General features: G+C 48.7%; 11 protein-coding genes across 11 annotated transcripts; 4 read left to right on the plus strand and 7 right to left on the minus strand.

The window, feature by feature from the left end:
- Positions 1-175: 175 nt before the first annotated feature.
- N7489_009763 (sulfatase family protein) lies at positions 176-2,144 on the minus strand (the record flags this gene model as incomplete). Its single annotated transcript, XM_056715513.1, has 6 exons — positions 176-514; positions 573-685; positions 736-972; positions 1,029-1,218; positions 1,281-1,759; positions 1,826-2,144. The coding sequence occupies 6 exons, from the start codon at positions 2,142-2,144 to the stop codon at positions 176-178; spliced, it is 1,677 nt and encodes a 558-aa protein (XP_056563135.1).
- An 813-nt stretch (positions 2,145-2,957) lies between these two features.
- On the minus strand, positions 2,958-5,498 carry N7489_009764 (uncharacterized protein; the record flags this gene model as incomplete). The annotated part of the gene is made up of 1 exon (XM_056715514.1): positions 2,958-5,498. The coding sequence occupies one exon, from the start codon at positions 5,496-5,498 to the stop codon at positions 2,958-2,960; it is 2,541 nt and encodes an 846-aa protein (XP_056563136.1).
- A 908-nt stretch (positions 5,499-6,406) lies between these two features.
- Positions 6,407-7,927, plus strand: N7489_009765 (uncharacterized protein; the record flags this gene model as incomplete). The annotated part of the gene is made up of 1 exon (XM_056715515.1): positions 6,407-7,927. The coding sequence occupies one exon, from the start codon at positions 6,407-6,409 to the stop codon at positions 7,925-7,927; it is 1,521 nt and encodes a 506-aa protein (XP_056563137.1).
- A 720-nt stretch (positions 7,928-8,647) lies between these two features.
- On the minus strand, positions 8,648-10,247 carry N7489_009766 (MFS transporter; the record flags this gene model as incomplete). The annotated part of the gene is made up of 4 exons (XM_056715516.1): positions 8,648-8,778; positions 8,834-8,954; positions 9,017-10,037; positions 10,096-10,247. 4 exons carry the CDS (start codon positions 10,245-10,247, stop codon positions 8,648-8,650), a joined length of 1,425 nt encoding a protein of 474 aa, XP_056563138.1.
- Positions 10,248-11,558: 1,311 nt separating this feature from the next.
- On the plus strand, positions 11,559-12,329 carry N7489_009767 (alpha/beta fold hydrolase; the record flags this gene model as incomplete). The annotated part of the gene is made up of 1 exon (XM_056715517.1): positions 11,559-12,329. One exon carries the CDS (start codon positions 11,559-11,561, stop codon positions 12,327-12,329), a length of 771 nt encoding a protein of 256 aa, XP_056563139.1.
- A 371-nt stretch (positions 12,330-12,700) lies between these two features.
- Positions 12,701-14,008, minus strand: N7489_009768 (uncharacterized protein; the record flags this gene model as incomplete). The annotated part of the gene is made up of 1 exon (XM_056715518.1): positions 12,701-14,008. One exon carries the CDS (start codon positions 14,006-14,008, stop codon positions 12,701-12,703), a length of 1,308 nt encoding a protein of 435 aa, XP_056563140.1.
- Positions 14,009-14,977: 969 nt separating this feature from the next.
- Positions 14,978-16,984, minus strand: N7489_009769 (terpene cyclase/mutase family protein; the record flags this gene model as incomplete). The annotated part of the gene is made up of 1 exon (XM_056715519.1): positions 14,978-16,984. The coding sequence occupies one exon, from the start codon at positions 16,982-16,984 to the stop codon at positions 14,978-14,980; it is 2,007 nt and encodes a 668-aa protein (XP_056563141.1).
- A 762-nt stretch (positions 16,985-17,746) lies between these two features.
- Positions 17,747-19,038, plus strand: N7489_009770 (cytochrome P450 monooxygenase afumB; the record flags this gene model as incomplete). Its single annotated transcript, XM_056715520.1, has 3 exons — positions 17,747-18,509; positions 18,561-18,836; positions 18,890-19,038. The coding sequence occupies 3 exons, from the start codon at positions 17,747-17,749 to the stop codon at positions 19,036-19,038; spliced, it is 1,188 nt and encodes a 395-aa protein (XP_056563142.1).
- Positions 19,039-19,181: 143 nt separating this feature from the next.
- On the minus strand, positions 19,182-19,737 carry N7489_009771 (uncharacterized protein; the record flags this gene model as incomplete). Its single annotated transcript, XM_056715521.1, has 2 exons — positions 19,182-19,190; positions 19,249-19,737. The coding sequence occupies 2 exons, from the start codon at positions 19,735-19,737 to the stop codon at positions 19,182-19,184; spliced, it is 498 nt and encodes a 165-aa protein (XP_056563143.1).
- A 580-nt stretch (positions 19,738-20,317) lies between these two features.
- N7489_009772 (putative MFS transporter) lies at positions 20,318-21,929 on the minus strand (the record flags this gene model as incomplete). The annotated part of the gene is made up of 3 exons (XM_056715522.1): positions 20,318-21,511; positions 21,566-21,666; positions 21,758-21,929. 3 exons carry the CDS (start codon positions 21,927-21,929, stop codon positions 20,318-20,320), a joined length of 1,467 nt encoding a protein of 488 aa, XP_056563144.1.
- A 1,013-nt stretch (positions 21,930-22,942) lies between these two features.
- Positions 22,943-23,866, plus strand: N7489_009773 (WD40 repeat domain-containing protein; the record flags this gene model as incomplete). The annotated part of the gene is made up of 1 exon (XM_056715523.1): positions 22,943-23,866. The coding sequence occupies one exon, from the start codon at positions 22,943-22,945 to the stop codon at positions 23,864-23,866; it is 924 nt and encodes a 307-aa protein (XP_056563145.1).
- Between the last annotated feature and the right edge of the window lie 233 nt (positions 23,867-24,099).

Below are 24,099 nucleotides of genomic sequence, written 5' to 3' on the forward strand. Positions count from 1 at the left end.
TAAAATAACAAACTCCGGTACGTTTTATGATGGGCCTAAGAAAGCATATGCTATTGGAGATATAGATTGCCCAATCCATGACAGCGTCCGAGGGTACCCTCGGGACCAGACATTGGAGCACCTACTATCCAATTTTATATACCAAATGATCAATATTGGCACACACGTTCAATATTCAAACCCAGGCCTCTAAACCGTACCCATTTCTGAAACTGAGAGCATGCTGGGGTCCTTCGGCATCAATCTCATAGCCATAGGCGCAGCGACCAAAGGAGACCTTTGGCTGGGACTGATAGAAGAGGTCATACTTATCATCCAATGCGTCTCTAAGGCTTGTCACTGAGCCGTCCGGGTGTAGAGTATCCCAGGGCTTGATGCACTCGGAGCCAAGACATGACTTGAGTACCATGAGGAGGGCATCCAATCTTGGAATTACTTCCGACATTGGATGCCCGAGGATATCAACCTTTTGGGCATCTCCCGTCCAGAGATTGTTCACCTGGTAAGGGTCCGTCTTTTGAACGTTTGGTCAGCTGGGTTAATCTACCTACATTGTGCCAAAGAAAACTCACAGCCAAGTCATAGAGCTCATGATCATTATTACACCACACGGAGTAGAACAAGTTATAGTCGGTGGAAAATAGACGAACAGCCTTGTAGGTGTTATTAGGTACAGTGGGGTTCCCTATAAGTATTAGCATTAAATAGACTGAGGGAAGCAATGCGCAGACCTACCAAGGTTTGACAAACCACCTTCGAGCATCGCCTGTCCCCAATATTCAACTGCGACGTGCTCATGGAGATCCCCAGTTGCCTTAGAAGTTGGAATTGGTGTTCCATCAAAGTCAGATCTCGGACGAAGCCCGGCGAGCTGGAAGAGCGTGGGAGCAATGTCAATATGCGTGGTAACAGTGTTCTGCACATGGTTTTCTGGGATACCAGGCCCACGCATCATGAAAGGGACTCGGATATCTTCGTCAAAGCCACAGGTTTTCCCCGGGGAAGCCGATGCTGGGAGATATGGAAACCATTGTCCGAGGTGTAAATAATGAACGTATTGTCGATTTTTCCCGATTTTTCGAGATGTGTGATGAGATTGTCAACTAGCTCATCGACACCCTGAAGAGCACGAAGTCGCTGGCGATAAAAATGGTCATTGTAGTCTATCACGGTCTGGTTTCGGTATGGAAGGTCATGGATCCAACTCACACCGGTCGGCTGTAAAGGGACTCTGTTAGTAGGTACCAGAATTTGACATGTTATTGATAAGAGGCGCTCACTTGTTTGGGATTGAAGTTGGCCGTTCGAGGTACTTTCGCATCTGGGAAGAGATGTTTATGGTGTTCTTCAGGAATGGGCTCGTCCATCCACAATGGACCGGCACCACCTCCATACGTCCCATTCATGTTTGAATGAGGTGCGATGGGTGTCACGGTCATGAAGAAAGGTCGTTCGCCAGCTATAGCGTCGTCTAGGAATCCAATTGCCTTCTCACGGAGAACCTCAGTCGTGTGACGGCCCAGGTAATTGACAGGCTTTTCATGATTCCGCTGGTACGTGGCATTCAAGTAGTCATAGGTGTAAGGGTCCAGAACAAAGTCTGATCCATTGAAGCCTGCAGCATGAGGACTGTCATAGTTCTCAATAGAGTGACCGTTCATCAATTTTCCAGTGTAATAGGTATCATAGCCTGCCTGTTGCATCCAAACGGGAAGATAGTTCTCATTGAACTCGCGTTCAACAAACTTGGGATATCCTCCTAAAATATCCGTCAGGTGTAAATCAAACGGAAGGATCAGAAAAATAAAAAGAAGTTCTGGCTTACCCCAGGGTGGGTTGACATCGGTTACGTTCGTATTATGTGCCTGGCGCCCAGTGAGTAAACTGACACGGGACGGACAGCACAGAGCGGTAGTGACAAAGTGGTTCGCAAAGGTTGTGCCTTTCTTTGCCATATGATTCATAGTCAACGGCGTATAGGAGAGGGAGTCCAACTTCAGATCCTGGTCATCGGTCATGATCAAGAGAAAGTTGGGCTTTGATACAGCGACAACCTGGCTTGACATATCGGAATCCTCGTAAGAGGCATCTGTAGCCACACCGGCTACCAAGCAGCCGAAGCTAAGGAGGAGGTTCAGCTTCATTGTCGCTGCAATTGCAAGGTAGTAAAATAGAATGAAGTATCTCAGCTGATTTGGTAGAGAGCATGGCCATCTTTCAGCACTTTATACTCGGGGCCTTTTCTGCTTATCCTTCTTTTCGAAGGAATCCAAAGCTGTGGAACCTTCAATTAGCTTCGCCAGAATACGAGATGGGTAATCTAGTTGCTTATTCCAAGGGAAGTGTAAGACTCTCGACCATCCATGGATGATATCTGGCCCCCTGAAAGCCCCACAAATTCGGCGAGGTCTCAGGGAGAACGATGAGATTCCCACAAAAAGTTTTTTTCGAAAGATTTTCGAAAACCGTGGAGAGTCCACTTTTACCTTCATTTTCCGGGGATATTTCTAATGGGCGTGGGATATCAGGGAGACTTCTCATGAGACAACCTAGTCTCACCTGTTGGGTTTTTTGATCGAAACTCATTTGTTATTGGGACCAAAATACGAAGATATATCAATGTCAAACCAACCTTGGAAGTTATCTACAAGTAAAAAGTGTTGACCCTACCGCCTTTATATATAGTCTACACCGCCATATAGTTCGAAAGGAATCCAGCCGGAATATAAACCGGCAGAATATTATGTAATCAAAGGCAGGCGCCCAGGTGCCCAGGTGCCATCCGGTGAAAGGTCACTTCGCGTACTCCTTACTTGACCGTGGTGATGTGCCGAGTTGTTGAATTCGTCTATACCATTATCTGGGCCATACAGTACACGGGAATTACCTAAAAAGAATACCATACTAGAGTTGTGCGAGCACTGTATTGAAGGAGCCGTTCAATTTCGAGATCAAGCTTAAACAATTTCAACAGCTAACTCGCACTTGATGTCCTTCACGCTGGTTCCCACAAAACATCGGTAATCGCCTGTGTCTACCCTCCAAGATGAGGTTTCTTCATCATACCACCGGAACTCGTCGCTTTTGATGACAATGCTCGAATCTCGAGATTCCATTGCAGGTACCCACACCTTTGTGAATCCAGCCAAGGTGTTGGGGTAGCTGACCAGACCTCTTTCGCGAATACAGACTGATGGTGAGACATATACTTGGACTACTTCATGGCCATCGCACTGGCCAGTATTGTTGACCGTGACGTGAATAGTCACATGAGAACCAGGGAAGGTAGTCAATGTACCACTAAGGTGGATGTTGGACAGCGTGAAGGATGTGTATGACAAGCCAAATCCAAATGGCCATAGTGGTTCAATGTTGCGCTCCTCAAACGACCGATACCCCATCAGTACCCGTTCGCCAAAGACAGCATGGTCCCGTGCCGCTTCAGCAGGGAACCAGTCGCTTGAACCATGATCGCCCAAGTTCTTTGGGAAGGTAATCGGTGTCTTGCCAGAGAAGTTGCAAGTTCCGAGCAGCGCATTTGCCAAGGCAGGGCCATTCTCTTGGCCTTGGTACCAGCCTAACACAATAGCGCGCGCTTGATCGGCCCAAGGCATAGCGGTTGCACTAGCGGCTTGGACAACAACCACAGTGTTGGGATTGGCAGCGCAAACAGACGAGACGAGTTCATTGGTCCGACCTGGCAAATCCATATTCGGTCGATCGCCGCCTTCGCCCTCGGAATCCTTATTATGACCGACAACCAGGATGGCAACATCCGACTCCTGTGCAGACTTCACAGCACGATTCAGCATCTCTGTCTCATCCACCTGTAGAGACAGCCCGATGCGTAAGCCAGAAATCCTAGGAAACAGCGTGTTGTCAAATGACTCCATAAGCGGTAGGGTGACGACATTGTCTACTCGCAAGACGTATGAACGGGTAGAACTCAGCTCAACGGAGCACGTCCGATCTTCACTGGAGCAGCCAAGGAAGCCCCCGGTGATCGTTGTCCACTCAGTGTTGTCAATGATGAGCTTATCATCTAAGAAGAGCTTTGCCTTGCCAGTGTTTGCAATGCTGAACACATATTGACCACAGACCTTGGGAGTGAGAACTCCACTCGCCCTGTAGCAATACGGCTTGCCCTTAAGAGACTCAGGCACATCACCATCGCTCATCATATAAGCCAGAGAATTAGCCCAAAATGTTGTCGCCACAACGGGGCCTTGGAATCCGTGTCCAGCGAAGAAATCTACCTGAAGTCCCAGTTTCGAACCGTCAGGAATGACAAGGGCGTCTCCAAGGAGACCTGGGCGCAAGGTAAACGGCACACCCTGTTCATACGAGATCTCAATCGCTGGATTGGCCTTTTGAAGGGCATGTTTGAGGCTTTCTTCAGGTGTAGTGATGTAGAATGGATTCACGGCTGCACTACCGGCGCCACCTGCGGTCGGCTTGCGGGCATTTGGCCCGATAATAGCGACTTTTTTCAATGAAGATGGCTGGAGTGGCAGAAGACCATCGTTCTTCAAGAGAACCAATCCGCATTCTGCGGCCTCTCGCACAATCTTAGGGAACTCTGCGGCATTGGATGCATCTTCCGAGCTCTGGACCGTTGGCTGTGAGGGTAGAAGGTTCGCCTTCTCCAGCAGTTGCAAAACTCGTCGAACGCTAGGGTTCAAATGGTGCGCTTCGTCGACCAGTCCCTCTTGGATAGCAGCGAGGAGACGTTGACCGCGCCGAACTGGTGGACCAGGCATCTCGAGGTCGGTGCCGGCAATCAAGCTCCAAACGGTATCATTGCAGCCTCCCCAGTCACTCATGACCAGTCTGTCAAACTGCAGCTCATCCCGCAACAGTTTCGGCAGGACGAAGGAGCTCATATCCGCGTGGACACCATTTACCAAGGGATAGCTGACCATCGCTGTCCAGGGCGATGCTTCGAGGGCCATAAAAAAGGGCTTCATATAAACTTCCCGCAAGGTACGCTCATCAATAGTCTGATTGACATTGAACCGACGTGTTTCGGTGTCATTGAGGATGAAATGCTTCATGCAAGCACCGACGCCTTCACTTTGGATACCACGGATCATTTCGGTGGACATGGTACCGATAAGGAAGGGGTCTTCTCCATAGCCTTCAAAGTTGCGGCCACCAAGTGGTGAGCGAGAGAAATTCATTGTTGGCGCTAAAAGCACATGACAGCCTTTGCGGCGGGTTTCTTCGCCCAAAACAGTGCCAACTCTCTTCACCATTGAAGGATCCCAGGTAGCGGCTAGTGAAATAGCACAGGGCACCAAAGTAGTCAGAGAACCATCTGTCCATTTGGTGCCTCGAGCACCCGCTGGACCATCTGTCATTTGGAGAGGCGGAATCCCCAATCGCTCGATCTGGGCAGTCTGCCACATATTTTGGCCGGCCACCAGAGACACCTTCTCTTCGAGAGTGAGCGATTGGAGGAGTCTTTCGACGATGGTGCTGATAGTATCGGAAGCCATGGTCTTTAGTGGTTTTCGGTATGGCACTACCAGAAGAGATGAGTAGAGATAGAAGACCCACGGGTGCAAAATGTGCTTACAAGAGAATGGCAAGTTCTTTATTCGTTATCTGAATTGATTGACTTCGTAATTGTGGGGATCACATTTCATCAAGGCCATCTACTATACGGAGTACAATGTGAGCTTCGGCGATAATGTGGAGACTCAGATCCCCGAACACGCTTTTCCCATTCTGGCTGATATTCCACTCGGCGAAGTGGTGGGGCCTCATTTTATACTCCGTATACGAACTCCGTACATCTTTTTCCTTTGACTCTCCCAATCTTTCCTGGTTTGGCCCCCCATATCTCCAGTTTCCGGTCCCCGCACTCAAAACTCCACAGGTTTAGCGGTCGTGGGGAGCCTCAGTATAGAGATCGGGGAAGCAGACATGCATTGCGGGCGAGCTGAGAAATTGTATCTTAAAAATGGTGAAAACAGCGACAATAGTGGTTTTGATCATGTGTATGTTCTGAATATCCATGCTGATATAGAACTTGTCATCAAGAGGTCTTTCCAAGGCTTACTTACTTTACGCCTGTCCCGCTAGTGACTGTGGCATCAGGAGTCCCACCGATACCAAAGCCACCATCCTTCTTATAACCAAAGGGCGGAAGTAATCCTAGGAAAGTTAGGCGACTATTTCTGTCCATCCATCCAATTGGACTAGTTCTTCGCTCAATGCCTCTGTAATGGTGGACCAGGCGAAGTTGGCATATAAGTTGGGCCCTTTAATAGGCTCCTTGTGTCTTAAAAGGCATCGATTTCCTCCAGTGTAGGGATTGAAACCCAAGAATTTTATCCCAGGCAGCTTCGAATCATTTATTCTTTTCCATATCCATACGGCTGCTCCATTGACACCATTCATCATGACACAACCAGAATCTTCAGGCGATTCAATCCGGCATTTGCCATGGCTTATCTGGGCGGTGGTCATTTTTGGCTCCATATCTTCCGCTGGGTTTGGTTTTGACCAAGCCTGGTGGGCAAGCCTGATGAGCTCTCCTCAGTTTGTTCAAAATTTCGGCGTCCTTGATCCCGCCACGCATACATGGGCCCTGACCTCTCAACAGCAGTCACTAGGGACCGGGCTTGGCTATGTTGGAGTTATCCTCGGAATTTCCTGCGGCTCGCCCATCAATGAACGGCTTGGGAGAAAGAATACCCTTTGGATTCAGAGTGCCATTGTCACAGTTGGTATTGTTATCGAGTCTACTTCCAAAACAAGCTACGCACAATTCATCATCGGCAAGCTTATCGTCTACCTGGGCGGAGGAATTGCCACCAGCGTCATCCCTGCTTACCAGGGAGAGTGTGCTCCGGTGTCCTTACGCGGCTTGATGTCCGGCACATACAACGCTTTCCTCATGGTCGGTGGTCTCGCTGCCGCTCTGACTGTGTATCTGTGCCGGCATATCCCTAGCGACTGGGCGTGGCGTGTGGTAGTGGTCGCTCAGATTGCCATTCCCGCCGCTGGCTGGGTTAGTCTGCCCTTCTTGCCAGAGTCACCTCACTGGCTTGTATCTCGCGGACGACTCGACGAGGCAGTCGTAGCCCTTCGTCGCCTACGAGGACTATCCTTCCCAGCAGAGGCTGAGGTAGTCGCCTTGCAGCAGCATCTACAGAGGCAGCGTGAACGACTTGCCAGCGCAACATGGACTGATTGCTTCACGGATCCAGTAAATCGGCGTCGCACACTAATTTGTGTGGGTGCCCAGATTTTCCAGCAGGCACAGGGAATCTCATTTGTCGCAAATTACCAAGCTGTCTTCCTCCAGCAGATAGGATTCAAGGAAGTTCTCCTGATGTCTGTGGTGGTATACGTTATTGGTGTCGTCGCGAACCTCATTTCCATGGCCACGACCGATATTCTTGGCCGACGGAGTGTGTTAACTTGCTCTGCTCTTATGTTAGCAGCCTGTATGCTCGTTATCGGCGGCCTGACTGCCAACGGGGCTGCCAGCATGTCGTACAAAATGCAAGTTGCAGCTGTGGTGATGTTGATGCTATGGTTCTTTTCGTTCCAGGTCACTTGGGGACCATTGACCTGGGTTCTGACAGCCGAGGTGCCGCCCAGCCAGGTGAGAGAGAAGACAGTTGCGTTATCTGGCCTGGGCGCCTATATCACTGGCTTGATCATTGTGTTCGTCAATCCTTACACCCAAGCGAAAATTGGTGGTCGGGTTGCATTCATTTACGGGGCTCTCTCGATCGCATCGTTTGCTTTTGCCTGGCTTTTCATCCCGGAGATGAAACAACGTACATTGGAACAAATCGAGGAAATGTTTCAGGATGGAATTGCAACTCGGTCATTCAAGTCCCATGTTTGTCGATCCCGTGGCGAGCCTGTTGTCGATAAAGAGTTGGAAGAGTTCGTGGAAAATGCCTGATTCGTGGAATGGCTTAATTTGGTGTAACGCTGTTGCATTCCCTAGGCCTGTAGATATATCATACCAAGTTGAAGTCAGTCTAAGTTGAACTCAGTTATAGGAATCCCAACGAGCTAGTCAATTGTTCGCTCCTGTATGTATACTATCTGAAGCGCTCCAGATGAATGAAATGATATCGACCAACCTACAGTCCAATGTACCACCCAAATCAATTATCGACGTGTGCCATATCAAATCCGCCAAGCTATTTCAGAATAGCGTATTCATAGATGGCTAGCGTTTTCCTAACTTCCGTCCAACCTAACCCGCGATGCAGAATTGTCTCAGGCTATGGTGCGAGTTTCTCTATCCACTTCATTGTCAAGGAGTCAGTCAGATTCTGATGTGGCTTCTAGGGAGCTGAGGGAGAGAAGGAGGATTGATTCTTTACGAGAAAGTAGGAACTAGATAATACCTAGGTATAACTAGCTAGATGGAGCCTGATAAGCAAGGCAAGAACAGGTGGTCTTTCTGAACAGATTCGAAAATAATCGTTAACGCCAGTCCTGAGGCATTATGGGCTAAATTGTCTCAGTAGGAACACGGCGGTTAACCAGTGAGGTGATTAGGTTGGTTTCTATTCCTAAAATGGGCACCTTGAACGTCGCTCAACACAGCTCCAAGCCCAAGGGATATGTATGAGTGTGTGCTGAGCGACCTTTGCCTCATGATGTGCAAGTGTTATTTGATGTATGCACTAGACTGACGGACCTTGTTGCCGAATATGTAGAAGATCCATGGCAAAAAGGCGAACGCGACTGCCAAAAACCCTAGCAAGCTTGAGGCCCAAGGGTAACCGAGATTTCTGTACACTGACAAAGGTATGAGAAATATGTCCCTCCAGATGAAATAGACGGAGCGACATACTTGGAATTGTGAAGAGGGGAAATGAGCCACCGACTAGATATCGCAGTAGCCCGTTGGCCGCCAGCGCTGATGCTCCGTATTTGGCACCGTATACATTAGTCAGGTAAAGCATTGTCGAAACCTAGGGATAACTTTGTCAGCGATATTGTAGTAATAAATGCAGCCAGATCTTTGGGAACCCACGAAGACCAGAATGTTTGAGAAACCAAACAGGCCTGTCGCCACGATGCTACTGATCCAATGGATCCCTGGCCGTGCGGTCCAAGCAAACCAGAACAGCGCAGAGGCCATCAGAGGACCTCCTATCATTGCACCCCACAGCATTCGCTCTGGTGGTGGTGTGGCATTTTTGTACTTGAAGAGATGTTGCTTCAAAGTATAAGAATCCAGGAGGATCAAAAATATACCTCCAAGAGCACATCCCACAGCAATCCCAATCAACACCAGCCCACTTTCTCCGGGCGTAAAGTTGTACGTGGTGCTGAAAATCAGCGGAATGCATGCCAAAAAGCAAAAGAGGATAGAGAAGTTCAGAGAGGAGTATAGTGAGCAAAGTGTCACAATAGGCTCGCGGATGAGCATGTAAAGTGGTCTCACTAGTGTGACCGTGACCATGAAACGAACTCCAGCCATGCCGGCTGGGATAGGGGCCGGTGGTATGGGCAAGCCAAGTTTCTTAGCCTTGCGACGCATAACAGGCCCCGCATAAGTCTCCTGGGCTCCCAGCGCAAAGATCCAGACGCCTGCACCGAGGAACAACGTAGTCCACAGCGACCACTGCCAGTTTTTGTATTGCGCAACCCAACCACCCACCAGCTCGCCCAGGGCTGGCCCGAGAAATGCGATGGTCATGATCAAGACCACGCCGCGATTGGTGTTTATCCCTGTCCACATGTCCATGATAGTCCCTGCGCCAACAGCCAGCGGCGCAGAGATCGTGAGACCGGCCAACAACCGGCAGACGGCAAGAGTCGCCAGGTTCTTCGCGAAACTGGCGCCCAGAATAAACAGCAACGCTATCGGAGTCACAAAGACATAAATGAATCTCCGACCAAATGTTTCACTTAGCGGTACCGAGACAGCCGGGCCAAATGCGAGACCGTACACGTATAACGTAAAAGGAAGGAGGGCGAGTGTGGTGGTAGTGTGGAAATCCTCTTGGGCACTTTCATGAGATGGCGAATAGATCGCCAGTCCGAATGATCTGGAAAATGGTCTTGTATTAGCGAAGTCATCATATACACGATGGAATGCACACCTACATCAAAAAACATAGTAAAGCAGGCACAGCAGTGTTGTAAAGCTTTTTGGCTGTCGACCAATTCTTTGCATTATCAGGATCATTGGCCCAATCTGATACAATAGCATCTTTTTGCGACTGCTCCGTTAGCTCGGGCATTGTCTTTTCATTCATTTTTCGGAGACAACTCTGCACTTAGTCGCAAGGTGATATGGGTAGCCATTTATACAAAGAGTATTTATGAGCCACGGATTAGTCGGATATTTTTCTATCAGGGGCCAAACACGCGCATTCATTGAACCCACCTCATAGCCTATCGGCGATCTGGTGAATTTGATTGAATCCCACTTTGTAGAGGTTTATACTAGATGAGGCCGAGATGCCGAGATTGAAATGGAGGCGCTAGGGGAGCGACCCACTAATTCGGCGACCTCCGGGGCCAAACTGCACGTACGTCGGCGGGACTTGTGGAGATCGTTCAGTTAGAGAGGATGATACCCAGTATGCGATTTTGAAGATCGGGGCTGTTGTTGCAGACTTGGGGAAAAGGTGAATGAGGCGAAAGTCTCGAAGAGGCATTTGAACCTTTGACTCGGTTCTCATATCGGTGGCAGGGGCAAAAGGCGGAGTTCAGGGCGTGGGGTCTTGGCTTGGAGTGCTCGTGTCTCCGAGAGGATTGTTCCAAATCTGTGGTCAGTTCGTTGGTATTGGCTCTGTTAGATTCCTGTGCTATGCAGATTCCTGTTGAACCTACGAGCTAGCAGGTGAGATCATAAAACATGAAAGCACAAGATCATGATATTGTGGAAGCTGTAGAGGTACGAGAGATGGGAGGAAAGGCATGTGGTCTAGTGACCACTGGGAGATATCACCGTACGAAGTTAGTTTGGATCAGTTGGATGTTGGACCATTGACTTACCTAGATGCTACTATAATCTCAGATACACATAACCTTGGAACATCTGGAGACACACCCCTATTATGTGCGACCAGGAGAGAGATAGTCATTGATGAGGGAGAGAAACTTTTTGAAAATCTGCCAGATGGCTGAAGGACTGTTCCTGTTCACTCTGAAATTGTGCTGTTATGAAGGGAGAAAGGTGAAAAATACTATAAACGAAGAGACCCGGCTCAAGTTGACGTCCACGGACTGTTATACAAGGATCTCTATGAAGACAAAGACTGTGCTGCATTCACTAAGTAACGGAGCGGGAAAGATGGGAAAGAGAAAAAAGAGAGCTATCTACCACAGGTACAGTCTCCATGTCTGTAATGCGACTGAAGTCTGCCCAGGTGCGTGGAGCTGATTTGTAAACTTCATCCCACCGGCAAGTCAATTAATTCATCGATGAAAATCTGACCAAATGCTTATTCATAGGAAAGTCTATCCACACTATCCCACTTGACACTGTTCTCTACATAAAGTGGGCAATAGAACCTATATCGACAATACTACAGTCAAATCTCAGTTTTATCTTAACCATTATGAGCTTCACAGCAACCGACGACGGCCAGGAAATCTATTTCCGATCCCACGGCACCACAGGTCCCACCATCGCCTTTGTATCCGGTTACTTCGGTGTCGACAACATTTGGCAACCCTTGATCGCAAATTTGCACACGCAGTACCGCTGTATCTCCTACGACAACCGGGGGTATGGGCGCTCCTCCAAGCCTACATCTCCCGACAGCTATTCCATCCCCCGTCATGCCGCTGACCTCCACCAAGTCCTGCAAGCGTGTGACGTCACCGACAGGATTATGCTCGTGACCCATTCTATGGGCTGCAACATCGCCGCAGCATACTACCTCGCCCATCCGGACCGTGTCGCAGGCATTATCTACTCGGGGGGTTATTATGACGGCGAGCGTATGCAGAAGCTTCTGTCTCACGAGATTCTCACCTCTGGCGTGGAAATCCCGAGCCAATGCGTCTCCTTTTACACCAGTATGGGGCTGGACAAAGTCACGGCCCTGGAAGCGGCAAAATGGCCTGCTCATAGTCGTCGGAATAATGCCAATGCGCTCCTGAGCTTTGCAATGGGCGATAGGTATGCCATGATCAAGGTTCCTGCTCTGATGGTGGTCGGGGAGAAGGATCCGGCTGTTCTGGAAGAACTGATCACTCCAATTCTGCGGGAGATGCCGTCCTGCAAGCTAGAGGTGCTCAAGGATGTTCGGCATTTTCCACCAACCGAGGCCCCCGGGGAGATGGAACGATTGATACGGGGGTTCATGGGAAATTTGTCTACCTGAAGGCTGAACTTGGTTTATGGCCATATGTAAGATATACCAACATTTGTATGCTTGTATGTCATAGAAGTAACATAGACATAATGCAGCTATCCAGCTTGGGTCTGGGTAACGAAGGAAACCTACGACACCGGTAGTAAGGCCTATTGCGCATAAGGAGCCACCCAGGGTCTTTAGTCCCACATGGCACACAAGGACAATGGCCAATATAATACATCTTTAGGCCATATGGAATTCGTAGTTGTAGGGTATTTAGCTCTGGAGACACGTCTCACTATAATATCACTACCATATCAAATACAGAGCGATGTGAGTGGCTAAATAGCAGCTGAAACCAGCGCCTTGAACCAAAGTATGACGTGTCGAGAACCATATCAATCCCGCTTGTCTGTCTCGATCAGATCTATCAACTCTTGGTGAATCACCCGCCATGCGCCGGCTCTAGCCTTGAACAAAAGATGCCAATCACCCCCAGCATCTTTCCCAATAATCCTGACAATGTTACGAGTTGGGTACCCTCGGCAATACTCAATGTCGTTAACATAAGATGGTCGGCCGAGGGCATGGGGCCTTCCACTTAAGGGCACGCCGGGGGCAATAACAGCCGCCGACCAATCCGTTTCAAAGTATCGAGCTTTGTGCTGATTAGTAGCAGCCATGAAGAGAAGCTTCGAATCTCCAACCACAGGCGCTGCTTTCATAAAGTTCTCTCTCTGGATGGCAGTCATGGCCGCAACTTGCTGCTTGGTTCTGTGCTCCATGAGGGCCGTGCGGTTCGTGGACGCCACATACTTCAAGTCCGTATCTTGGAGGACTTTACTTGCAACAAGCAGCGTGTAGGAATAGAAGAATGAATTGCCGACGAGGCCTGCGGCACCATGGGGGAACCATTCCGGGAAAAGATTCCACACATTGAAGACGTTCATCACCATGATGGTCCGGTCCGGTGCAGGTTTCAACGCTTTGATCATTGTCCTTACCCACCAGGCAACCACGACATCACCCTCGCTCACAAACGGCTTTCTGGTTCCCCTCGAAGCAGTAATAGCCAGTTCCTGTAGTACAGTTTTCCTCATTTGGTCCACGCACCGTCCTGGAAGGCGGATCGGGTGTTCTTCCAACTTTGGGAACCACAGAATCTCGAACATGTACCGAAGCCCAAAAATCACAAGGCTGAGCCCGCTCAATAGTCGCCCGAGATTGCGGTAGCTCTGCCTAGGCGCTTCTTTTCCCAACGTATATAGAGGATCATGGTCATAAGGAACAAAGGCTGGCACCTCTTCTTCATGGCCACGAAGGACAGCTATCCAAGCCTCGAAAAGGTTGGTCCGTGAAATAGCATCAGAAAAGGTATGCAAATAACTGATTGTGAGCAGGGTTGCATCCTGGAAGAGAGCAGCATGGATATCGAGTTGTGGACGGTCGGTGTAGATCCAGTCGGCCAACTCTCGGGGACTGTCTGGGCGGCAGACTATAGAGGTAAAGAAATCGGAAGATGGTGACAAGAAGGACTGATCTTGGCCTGCCTTAGGCAGCTGGGAGCCTAAGGGGTGATCGTTTATGTTGATGCCATATGTAGTAGTAGTGAAAATGAATGCTGGACGTGTCTCATCATAACGTGCTGGTATGTGATACTCCAGTTTTCCATGATCCTGTGATTGTTCGTTATGCTGTGTTTGCATGATCGAATTTGGGGAAGACTAAAGACTATACATTAAGGCGCAACCGAGCCCCGATTTGACCCCAATCTCCGATTTCAATCAGTCGTCCTAGCGCTGCCTCGAGCTTGGACGCATCCAGGGCGTCGTCAAAGCGGAATGTAAAGGCATGGCAAATCGAACGTAGGTAATCCAGGTCATCCCAGTATCGCAGAGGAATAACCTGATCGGTAGGCACTCTTTCTGGGCGTTTACGCCAGAACGTAGAAAAAAAGCTCATCTCTGACAGCTAATGAGAGGTGGGTGTTTAGCTTGCAAAATAGCGGAAAGATTTGTGAGATGGAATTAGCGATGAAATATTATCTTTTAATATAGCTTGCATACCTGTAGTCTGTTCTTTGAGAGAGAACCCTTGAATTTCTATGTAGGTCTGCCGAAAAAAGCAATCATCCTGCAAATATAGGTAGCTCGGATATACCATATCTACTTACAGTTTGCTTTTTCCTGTACATAGGTGACATGAGAAATAAGCATCAGTATCAAGTCTGAGCTTTTATTCCGGACTTGAAACAATGGGCGTTAACACATGGATCTGAAGAGTCACAAGCAAATAAGTGATATGAATTGGGGCGGATGATTTATGTGCTAGTCACTTTTCTTTTTTGGGGAGTGCCTAGTCTACTCCGTGGGGACTGCAGATTATTATTGCATTTACCCAGCGCTAATGCAAGTACCAGTCACATATCTATTAGAATGCCGCAAGTCTTTGGCTCCGATTTGGGAAACAGACACTTGTCAGAAGGCCATGGGCCGCTCATTACGCATGTCTGAAACAACACTGCATATGACTTCTCTCGAACTAACTACAGGCCCTTTTTCTGGGATTTAGGACGAGTTTCGATCGGGTTTGGTTTCCCGGCAAGCATATTGGGAATATTTGAAAGCAATCTTCAACCATGAGTACGGAGTAGTCGTTTGACTCCGAAGCCCCCTTCAGTTCAAGCCACGACTTCCTTGTAGATACCGCCCAAGAGCCATCATAGGAAAATAATGGCGATAGTAGTCATAGCCTAGATAGAAATGGTTTGGAAACCCAGTCCCAGTATATATCGCTTGGGGCCACGACGATCCAATGCCTTTCTCTGGTCTTTGAGAGGATACCAGGTACCGAATCCCGCGCTCAATAGCATCATCTGTGACTGGAAGGTGAGAGAGCAACCCCATCAAGGCCCATGCAGTTTGTGATGGTGTGGAGGCCTGCTGTTCTCGGTCAGGCGATTGATATGATAGAAGTGACTCGCCCCACCCGCCATCGTCATTTTGCCTCGACTTCAGCCACTGCAGAGCCGATTTAACCATCACGCAAACCAGTCTTTCCTCAACGAAATATGCCAGACCACATAGCGCATGACTCGTACCGTAGATGTAATTGCAGCCCCATCTTCCATACCAAGATCCATTGGGTTCCTGTGTAGAAGCAAGGTAATGCATACCGCGCATGCATGCGGCACGTAGGGTGTGCAACAGGGGATCCGCGTCAGTCTTTACGGAAGAATATTTCATCATCATCAGACCGTAGGCTTCAAGGATCCGCCCAGTGATGTCAGCACATGATGTATCACACAGGCTATCCATGTCGCTGAAGGGTATCTTATTGAGAAACAGTTTATCATTCTCCACATCAAAGGCAGCCCAACCTCCATCAGGGTTCTGCATACCCAGAATCCATGTGGCTGCTGCAATTACAGAGTTGGAGCCAATAGATCCATTGTCGTGCTTCACTTGAGCAAGGATAATCGCAGCTGTGTCGTCCACATCGGGATACCAGCTGTTCTCGTACTCAAAGCTGAAACCACCGGGAGCTAACTGGGGCCGGTATACACGCCAATCTCCGCGGGGTTCAAGCAGCTGGCGAGCCCGGATCCACGCGAGAGCATGGTCGATAGTCTGTTTATTGGGTGACATAGCATCGCACAGCCCAATCGTCATCAAAGCCGTATCCCAGACAGGTGAGACACAGGCTTGGATTCTCTTTCCTTTTTCGTCTTCCCAGGCAAATCTCTCCAATGCTTGGAAGCCCAGGCGGACCGGGTCATCGTCTAGTTTGTAGCCTTCCAGCGTAAACGCATACATGTTGGCATGCATGGGCGGGAAGATTCCGGCCCAATCGCCGGTCTTTTCCTGGCGTTCCAATATCCACTGGATGCACTGCTTTCGGGCGTATGCTCGAATAAGAGGAATGGAACGAAGTCCGTTCAGCTGGTAGAGCACTTTGTCCAGAACACCAAATGCTAGCCCTGCAAATTCTCCTTGAGACATCAAATCCCAGAGTGGCAGGCCGTAAGGCACACTTTTGTTGGTGCAATCTACCCATAACTCATCTAGATAGTCGTTGTCCGTGGACTTTCCATTCGGTAGCGAGTACACAGGTTGATGGTGGCATATAATCAACAGAGGAGCAATAGTACCGCGAGCCCAAGATGCAAACTTGTAGATGTTGATTGGGCAGATGGATGGCAGAAGCATGAGCTCCACGGGAAGCTCTGGTACTGCACTCCAAGGGAACAGACCGAAGGTGGCCAAGAAGATACGAGTGAAAATGCGCACGCGCGCAATTCCGCCTGCTTTCAACACAAATGCTCGGGCATTCCGCATGGCTGGAGTATGCGGGCTTGTTCCCAATATCTTCAGTGCCAGGTAGGCTTCGGTCGAGGTTGACACATCGCCTGGGTACTCGGGTGCTAGCCCCCAGGAGCCATCACTATTCTGCTGAGATAGTAGGTAACGGCAGTAAGCTGCGATGTCGGTTTTGAGATCCAGTCTCAAGGCCTGTCGAAGGAAGATATATTCGGCAGTGACAGTGACGTTGGTATTCATCTCGCCGTACCAATGACCATCAGGATGTACCAACCCGAGAGCATAGTCATTTGAAAGCTTCAACGCATGCTCTACTTGCGAAATAAGGGAAGAAGCATCTTCTTCTCGCGAAGTCATGCTCATGATGTGCTTTTGTCAATTGCTGAGTGTGAAATGGTGTGCAACCTGCAAGATAAATATTGAAGTACATCAGGGATAAGTGAATTTTATACATATTGCCAATCTGCTTGCGATTGGACCAGAATAAATGGGAATTTTGAGCTCTTGTTTTTCTCGTAGCTGCATTAGTTCAAAAAGCAAAAATGTGTGCGGGTGTGGCAGCAATATATCTGCAGCGTGATCTGTCTTCGAGTGGACCTTGACAAGACAGTTTTATACAATATTATGACACATCATCCCCGCAATAATATCTGATCGGTTAAATGTTTTATTCCTTTTGCAAAGAGCAGACAGTCAGACCCAGGGGGGATTCGCTACATGTGCCGTCTGTCGATGACTACTGCTTTATCTGCGGACCGACGCAATATCTCAACCATGACAATTCAGCCATCACCAGGAGCTACCGGGCAAGTAAATCTCCCGCAGACTATTTTATTAGCTTGCATTGGAATCCCGATTGTTCTCCTGGCACGAGGACTATACCATATCCAAAAACTGCGAACACTTGAACGACTGTATGGCTGTGAGAAGCTCACTGGTGAAAGCGATCATTTTCCATATGACGTCTTCGGTATTTTGAAAGCAATGAAATTGGCTTCTCACTTTCGGCAGCGAACATCACTCCTCTATACAAATTCACTGTTCCAGAGATATGGCGAGACATATTCTTCCAATGTTCTCGGCCACCGATTAGTTTTCACCTGCAGTGCAGAAAACATCAAACATATGTTGTCCACCGCGTTTGCCGATTTCGATAGTTCTCCCCTGCGGAAACCCCTGTTTGAGCCAATCACTCCACATGGGATTTTTACTCTCGACGGCGCAGACTGGAAGAGAAGTCGGGAGCAGTTGCGGAATCGGCTATCTAACCTCCGCAAGGTCATTGACCTGGGATTATGTGAACAACACTTCCAGGCCTTTCTTCAACATGTTCCACCAAATGGCCAGGTCTTTGACGTTCAACGTTGTACCTCCGCTCTCGCTTTGGATATGCAGACCCGGTTCTCTCTCGGAGAGTCTGTTGATGCCCTCGACTTTGCTCAATCCCACGAAAAGAAGCAGTTCGTAGACGATCTTGATGTCATCAAAGAGAGGATCGTGCGAGATGGTTTTCGTGGCCCACTCCGTCATTTGATGCCTAAACGAGCTTTTTATCAGTCGTGCTGTAGAGCGCGGAAATATGTAATGGCTCGTGCCAGGCGGGAAGTTGAAAGACAGAGTAGCAGGATTGAAAAGACAAAAGGTGGGCGCGCTGGCAATGATTTCAACGAGTTCGATGAGATCTCCCAGTTCGCCGACCAGGCAATGAGCATTCTGCTCGCAAATGATAGCATGAGCACCACTCTCTCAGGTCTTTTCTATTGCTTATCCCAGGACGAACGTATCGTCAAAAAACTCCGAACTAGCATCATCGATGCCATTGGGCTTACGCCACCAACTTGGAGTCAGCTTGGAATATTGCATTATGTTCGCTGGGTACTCCAGGAAGGTGAGGAAAGCTTGACCAACCATTTAGCATCAAGCATACACTGACCCATAGCTTGCAAAGTGATGAGAGTTTTCCCTGCAGTTGTGTTCAACGCAAGAGTAGCAAACAAGCGTTCCACAATGCCAAGCGGTGGAGGAACCGATGGCCAGTCGCCAGTTTTAGTTCGAAAAGGTGACATTGTGGTATTTTCAACCTGGGCTCGGCATCGCCTAGGGAAGGATTTTGGGGAAAGTCCAGAGAAATTCTACCCAGAGCGATGGGAACACCTAAGCGGTGATATGTCCGGCTTCATCCCGTTCAATAAGGGCCCTAGAATTTGCCCTGGTCGTAAGTTTCTTCCCTTGCTACCATGGTCCACACACCGACTGATGACAATGCAGGACAGTATGCCATGACTGTGCTCACGTACATTGTGGCTCGTATTTTCCAGACCTTTTCGAATGTATCCAACTATAATACTAAAGAGTGGACGGAAAGGATTAGCATGACACTCGAGAACGAAAATGGAGTCCTGGTTGGGCTAAGCTAAAATTTGCCTCGACGTGGGTTGAATATCTTGTGTACAAACGATGTGCAAGAACTAATCAAAGTAAACCTTGAAACATCATTGTTCTCAATTTGGTAACTATGAGAAAGAGTGGACAACATCCTTGTGATAGTGAACTGGTGGACTCAAACCTTCTAAGACCATGTCAGCCAGCCCTAAAGAAAGCCAATCATATCGATCTCAAACACAAACCTTTAGCGGCTTCCTAAGCTCACGAAATACATTCTCGTATTTCCTCATCTCGTACGGCGCCTTCCTTAGAAGTGCCTCCTTCCTCTTTCTAGTCCAGCCCTTGACACTCCTCAAGTGTTGTAAACCATGGATGCCAGCCCTCGGATCCAAAAGTTGACTGACATCCCTATTTGCAGGACTGACAAAAAGCGGATCGTGAATAGTATCCCCTTCCAATCTGTATTCTTCCTCCAACGCGAGGTGTTCCTTCTCTGGTGCTGTTTTGGACGGGTCATATGGAGATTTGTGACGCCCGACTTCGTCGTCTGTACCTGATTGGCAGGTTTCCGCCCGAGAGGGGTTGAGAATACACCTTTCAAGGATGAGGTCCTCTGTTTGAGGGATTTTCTGTGCTTGGAGGTAACAGGTGCTGCGGAGAGGAAGTGAGTGCGTGGGGTAGGTGGTACTGGCTGCTTGGAAAGCCCGATTCAGAGGCTTAAAGCTCTTCATAGTTTTTGATTGTGATTGCTATCAAGTTGATGGATCTGACAACGGTGAGTATTTGGACTTCAGAGTGGAAAGGTTGATGTTTGAAGGCTTAAGGCTTAAAACGTGGAGAAGTTGGGAATGACATCATGATTTTTTGATGGCGTCCATAGATGGTTGGATGGTATTTTTCTCAGAGCGGTAGCCTAATCCGGTAATTTGGTGCTTGACAGCATCTGGCAGGTGCTCAGGAGGAAGGTGCGGTTGTGCCCACCTGTGAGTATAAACCCACCCCCCCCCCCTCTCTCTCTCCAAACACCTCTTCCTCCCCATGAAATTCGCATCCTAGATGCACTCCCACTGGCTGTTAGCAGCAAAGCATGTGTGGCCTCAAGAAGAATTCGATGCATATAGAAAATAGAAAATGCAGTAGCTGTGTATGTGACATTAATCATGTGCAGTTCGTAGGACCAGATAAATGTTATTGAGCTGTGGCGGCTTAATGGCCGAAAATTTTTGGTATGCCCCGCTGTAGTATGCAGAAGAGATATCATGCAAAGGAAAAGACACATTCACAAACAAGGAGATAGGCCAGCTTGGGTATTTAAATGCTGTACAAGAACCTGGGGTTTCGATCACCCATTTCCTGGATATCCTGCTCCGACAGCGATGATATTTTCTCGTCCTCCAGACCCTGCGCTCTGCGCTTGTTTATATACCGATAGGAAACCCACATCACACCATACACGACCCCTGCAAATGCCACCATACCCATAGTGACAGCGTTACCACGGACAAAGCGCGGGCCTTCGGAATTGGGATACAAGAAAGGGGACATGACTCCACTGATGTTTCCAAAGGTAAGCTGCAAGCCTGTGGCATAGGTGCGTTTTGCGTATCGTGGCAGGTTCGTAGGTAGCCAGGCGAGAGGTAAACCGACAGCAACGTAAAGCCCCAGGGCGACCATCAAGGCACCGAAGTAATGGACTCCCGAGGACGAGTCCGAAATCAAGATGCCATAGCCAACAACTGAGATAGCACAGAAGAGACATATGAAAAATGCACGGTGTTGGGAGCGATCGCTCAACCAGGCAACGCACAGATATGCAATTGCACCGAGTCCATAGCAAGGGATTGTCAATGCCTGGACCTCGGCGACGGTCCAGTTGCCCATGCCTTTGATAATAGTAGGAAGGAAGGTACTATATCCATAGAGCATGGTATCAATACCAAACTGGCCAATGGAGAATGCCCAGATCTTCCAGTCTAAGACACCCTCTTTCACATCAGCCCAGTGGAACTTCTGGGCAGACTCTGTCTGGCCGATATAACGACTCCGGCGGAGAGCAACAAGTGCCCGCTCCTCTTTGTTGAGATAGTAAGCCGTGTCCGGGTCATCCGCCAAGGCGAACCAAGTTACCACGCCAATTAGAACCGTCGGAATCCCCTCGATGATCATGATCCAGCGCCAGCCTCGAAGTCCACAGATGCCGTCCATGAACCCAATTCCATAAGCCAGTAAACCGCCAAAGGCTCCCGCAATAGCTGCACTGCTAAACAGATAGCTTGTTCGCAAGGCAATCTCGCGTTTGCTATAGAAGAGAGTGAGATAGGTTATAAAACCCGGGAAAAGACCTGCTTCTACGACTCCGAGTAGGATTCGACAGGCAACCAAGCCGCCATAATTTTGAGTGATCCCTGTGAGGGTTGCAATGATACCCCAAATCACCGAGATCGTGGCAATATATCGAGATGGCCTTAGTTTCTTGAGGACAAGATTTGAAGGGACCTCGAAGAACTAAAACATTAGGGTTAGCGTTCGCGCGGTGACTGGATTGCGTGGTATGCATACACAGTAGGTCACAAAAAGGATGGACACGGAGACTTGGTACTGGTTGCCAACAAGGCCCAAGTCCTCTTCCAGACCGTACAAGCGCGCATTTCCAATATTGACTGCATATTCAAGTCAGCCAATGTTTTTGATTCCAGTTGCAATCGCAAAGGGATGAGTCAGACACCCCCACCTCCAGGGCTGGGCACGTACCTCGATCTAGGAAACTGAAGAGATACAACAACACTACGATAGGAAGAATATGTAGGTCTATCTTCCTGATCAGAGTCTTCTCGATCTGTCCCTCCAGAGTTGGCCCTAAGCTGATTTCATCAGGCACATGTTGCTCATTAGATGAACCGTTGTCAGGCTCAGTATGGCTCATGGTGAGAAGCCAAAAATCAGATAGAAGAGAATGCTAGATGAATGGACTCGGCCCCTGGGCCTATATGTTCCCGTGGTCACTTCGCTTATGTTCCAACGGTCAAGGGAGAAATCTCAGGCAAAAAGCGAAAAGGAAGAATTAAAGTTGCCAAGCGCCAAGAATTCGGATAACGACCCTTGCCGATTGATAAGAGAAGTACTTATGGCCTAGGTAACTGTGTTTTATGTCTTTCTTTCTTCTATTCCTTAGGATTTTATTCAGATTTTGCATCATGATCATATCATCGATATATTAAACCACTTCAATGTAGCTGCGTAATCCTGTGTAGGTAGTCCTGAGTATATGTACATATATGTTAGATGTTAGTGAGCTGACCTCGGGATTCCTTGGAAGGTTCCAACGCATATGATGATGTAAGACGGCGCCTGAGGCCAACATGAAGCCAATGCAAGTCAAAACCCAATATTGGGCCCTAATTAGTAGGTTTAGATACACCAGTGGGACATTCTACATCTATCCGTGGATAGCAAGTCTCTTTTTCTGGTATAAGAGTTCTCCATTGACAGAGCAAAATAGGAAGGTCAGCAGATCAAAAATGTAGACCCGTGGACCGGCCTAGCCAGCTTACCTAATAGCAAATTCCGCTGTCATTTTTGCCTATTATTTGCTGCAGCAGAAAGACCTCGGGAGGGACTATCACTTTCTGATTCCTTCTGCACCATATTCAATTAGGATTGATATCTGATATGAACGGGACTTTTTTCCCCCTGCAATTCTGTTCACCCCGCAATGCACTGCTGACAGACACACATCTCTCATGACTTCACTTCCCACTATGAGAAATCCTTCACGTCCACGCGTTTTACAGACCTTTGCAAACGACTACTGAATTTGGTGTTTTTCCTTTCCTTTTTCCGCTATAAGGAGATCTGGAACGACGGCGTCCTCACTTTCTGTTCTCCTGGGTCTCGCACCACCAAATCCATCCAAATCAAAAAGTACCGCTTCAACCAATGGCAGATTTAGTCACTCCTTCCTTTGGGAAGCTAGTCGCATCCAAAACTCTTGATGGACATACTGGCTTCATTTGGGATGTGGCTCTTTCAGGCAATAGCCAAATCCTCGCCTCAGTCTCCAATGACATGATGATCCGTTTATGGAACGCCAACACCGGTCTCCAGCGCGGCGCCGCAAAAGACAACGGCCATTCCAACTGGGTACGCTCTGTGAGATTTTCCCCCACAGGCCGATTCTTAGCCACTGCCTCCGATGATATGACCATTCGTATCAGCGACGTGAACACCGGGTTCACCTACCGCATGCTGCAGGGCCACACTGGTAAAGTTCGAGCGGTAGCATTTTCCCCCGATGGAAAAACCCTCGCTTCAGCCTCAGATGATTTCACTGTACGACTATGGAATGCAAGCTCGGGTTCGCTGCTCAAAAACCTCAATGGGCACTCGGGTTGGGTGCGCGCTGTGGCCTTTTCGCCTGATGGAAGAACTGTCGCTTCAACCTCGGACGATAATACAATTCGCATCTGGGACACAACCACCGGCAATGAAATCCATCAACTAAGCGGCCATCAATCCTCAATCAGAGCCGTCTGCTTCTCTCCTAATGGGAAGCTGCTGGCGTCGGGATCGCAAGACAAGGACCTGCGCATCTGGGATACGAGTTCTGGCGCCATGCTCAACGTCCTCCGGGGACACTCTGGACCTCTGCGCGTTATCACATTCTGTACCGATGGGAGCCTGCTGGCATCAGCGGCCGATGACCTGACAATCCGCGTATGGGCTGCGTCATTGGAGTTTGCCTGCGTCCGAGTCTTAACGGGCTATTCTGGGTGGGTTCGGGCCATGACTTTATCGTGCGACGAGAAAATGGCAGTTTACACATCTGATGACATGACTATCAAAGTCTGGAACTCGGCGTGATTATCTCGTGGAGGGAAGATCCTTCTCGTTGATGCGCGCGTTTGTTTATTATTTGTTTTATTTGAGATACCCACCAATGTTCTTGATTCTTCAGCTGGCGCGCAATTCTTTGCGATTAGCAATCAACTTATTTTAATTGATCAAAAGCCGCAACCAAAGATTTCCCTTTGTCTGGATTGAGCAGTCGGGTCGAAGTCGGTAGAGCCGACAAAGATCGTCCACTCCGCTCTAAT

Source organism: Penicillium chrysogenum (assembly GCF_028827035.1).
Source record: "Penicillium chrysogenum strain IBT 35668 chromosome Unknown utg000005l_segment0_segment0, whole genome shotgun sequence".
Lineage (NCBI taxonomy): Eukaryota > Fungi > Ascomycota > Eurotiomycetes > Eurotiales > Aspergillaceae > Penicillium > Penicillium chrysogenum.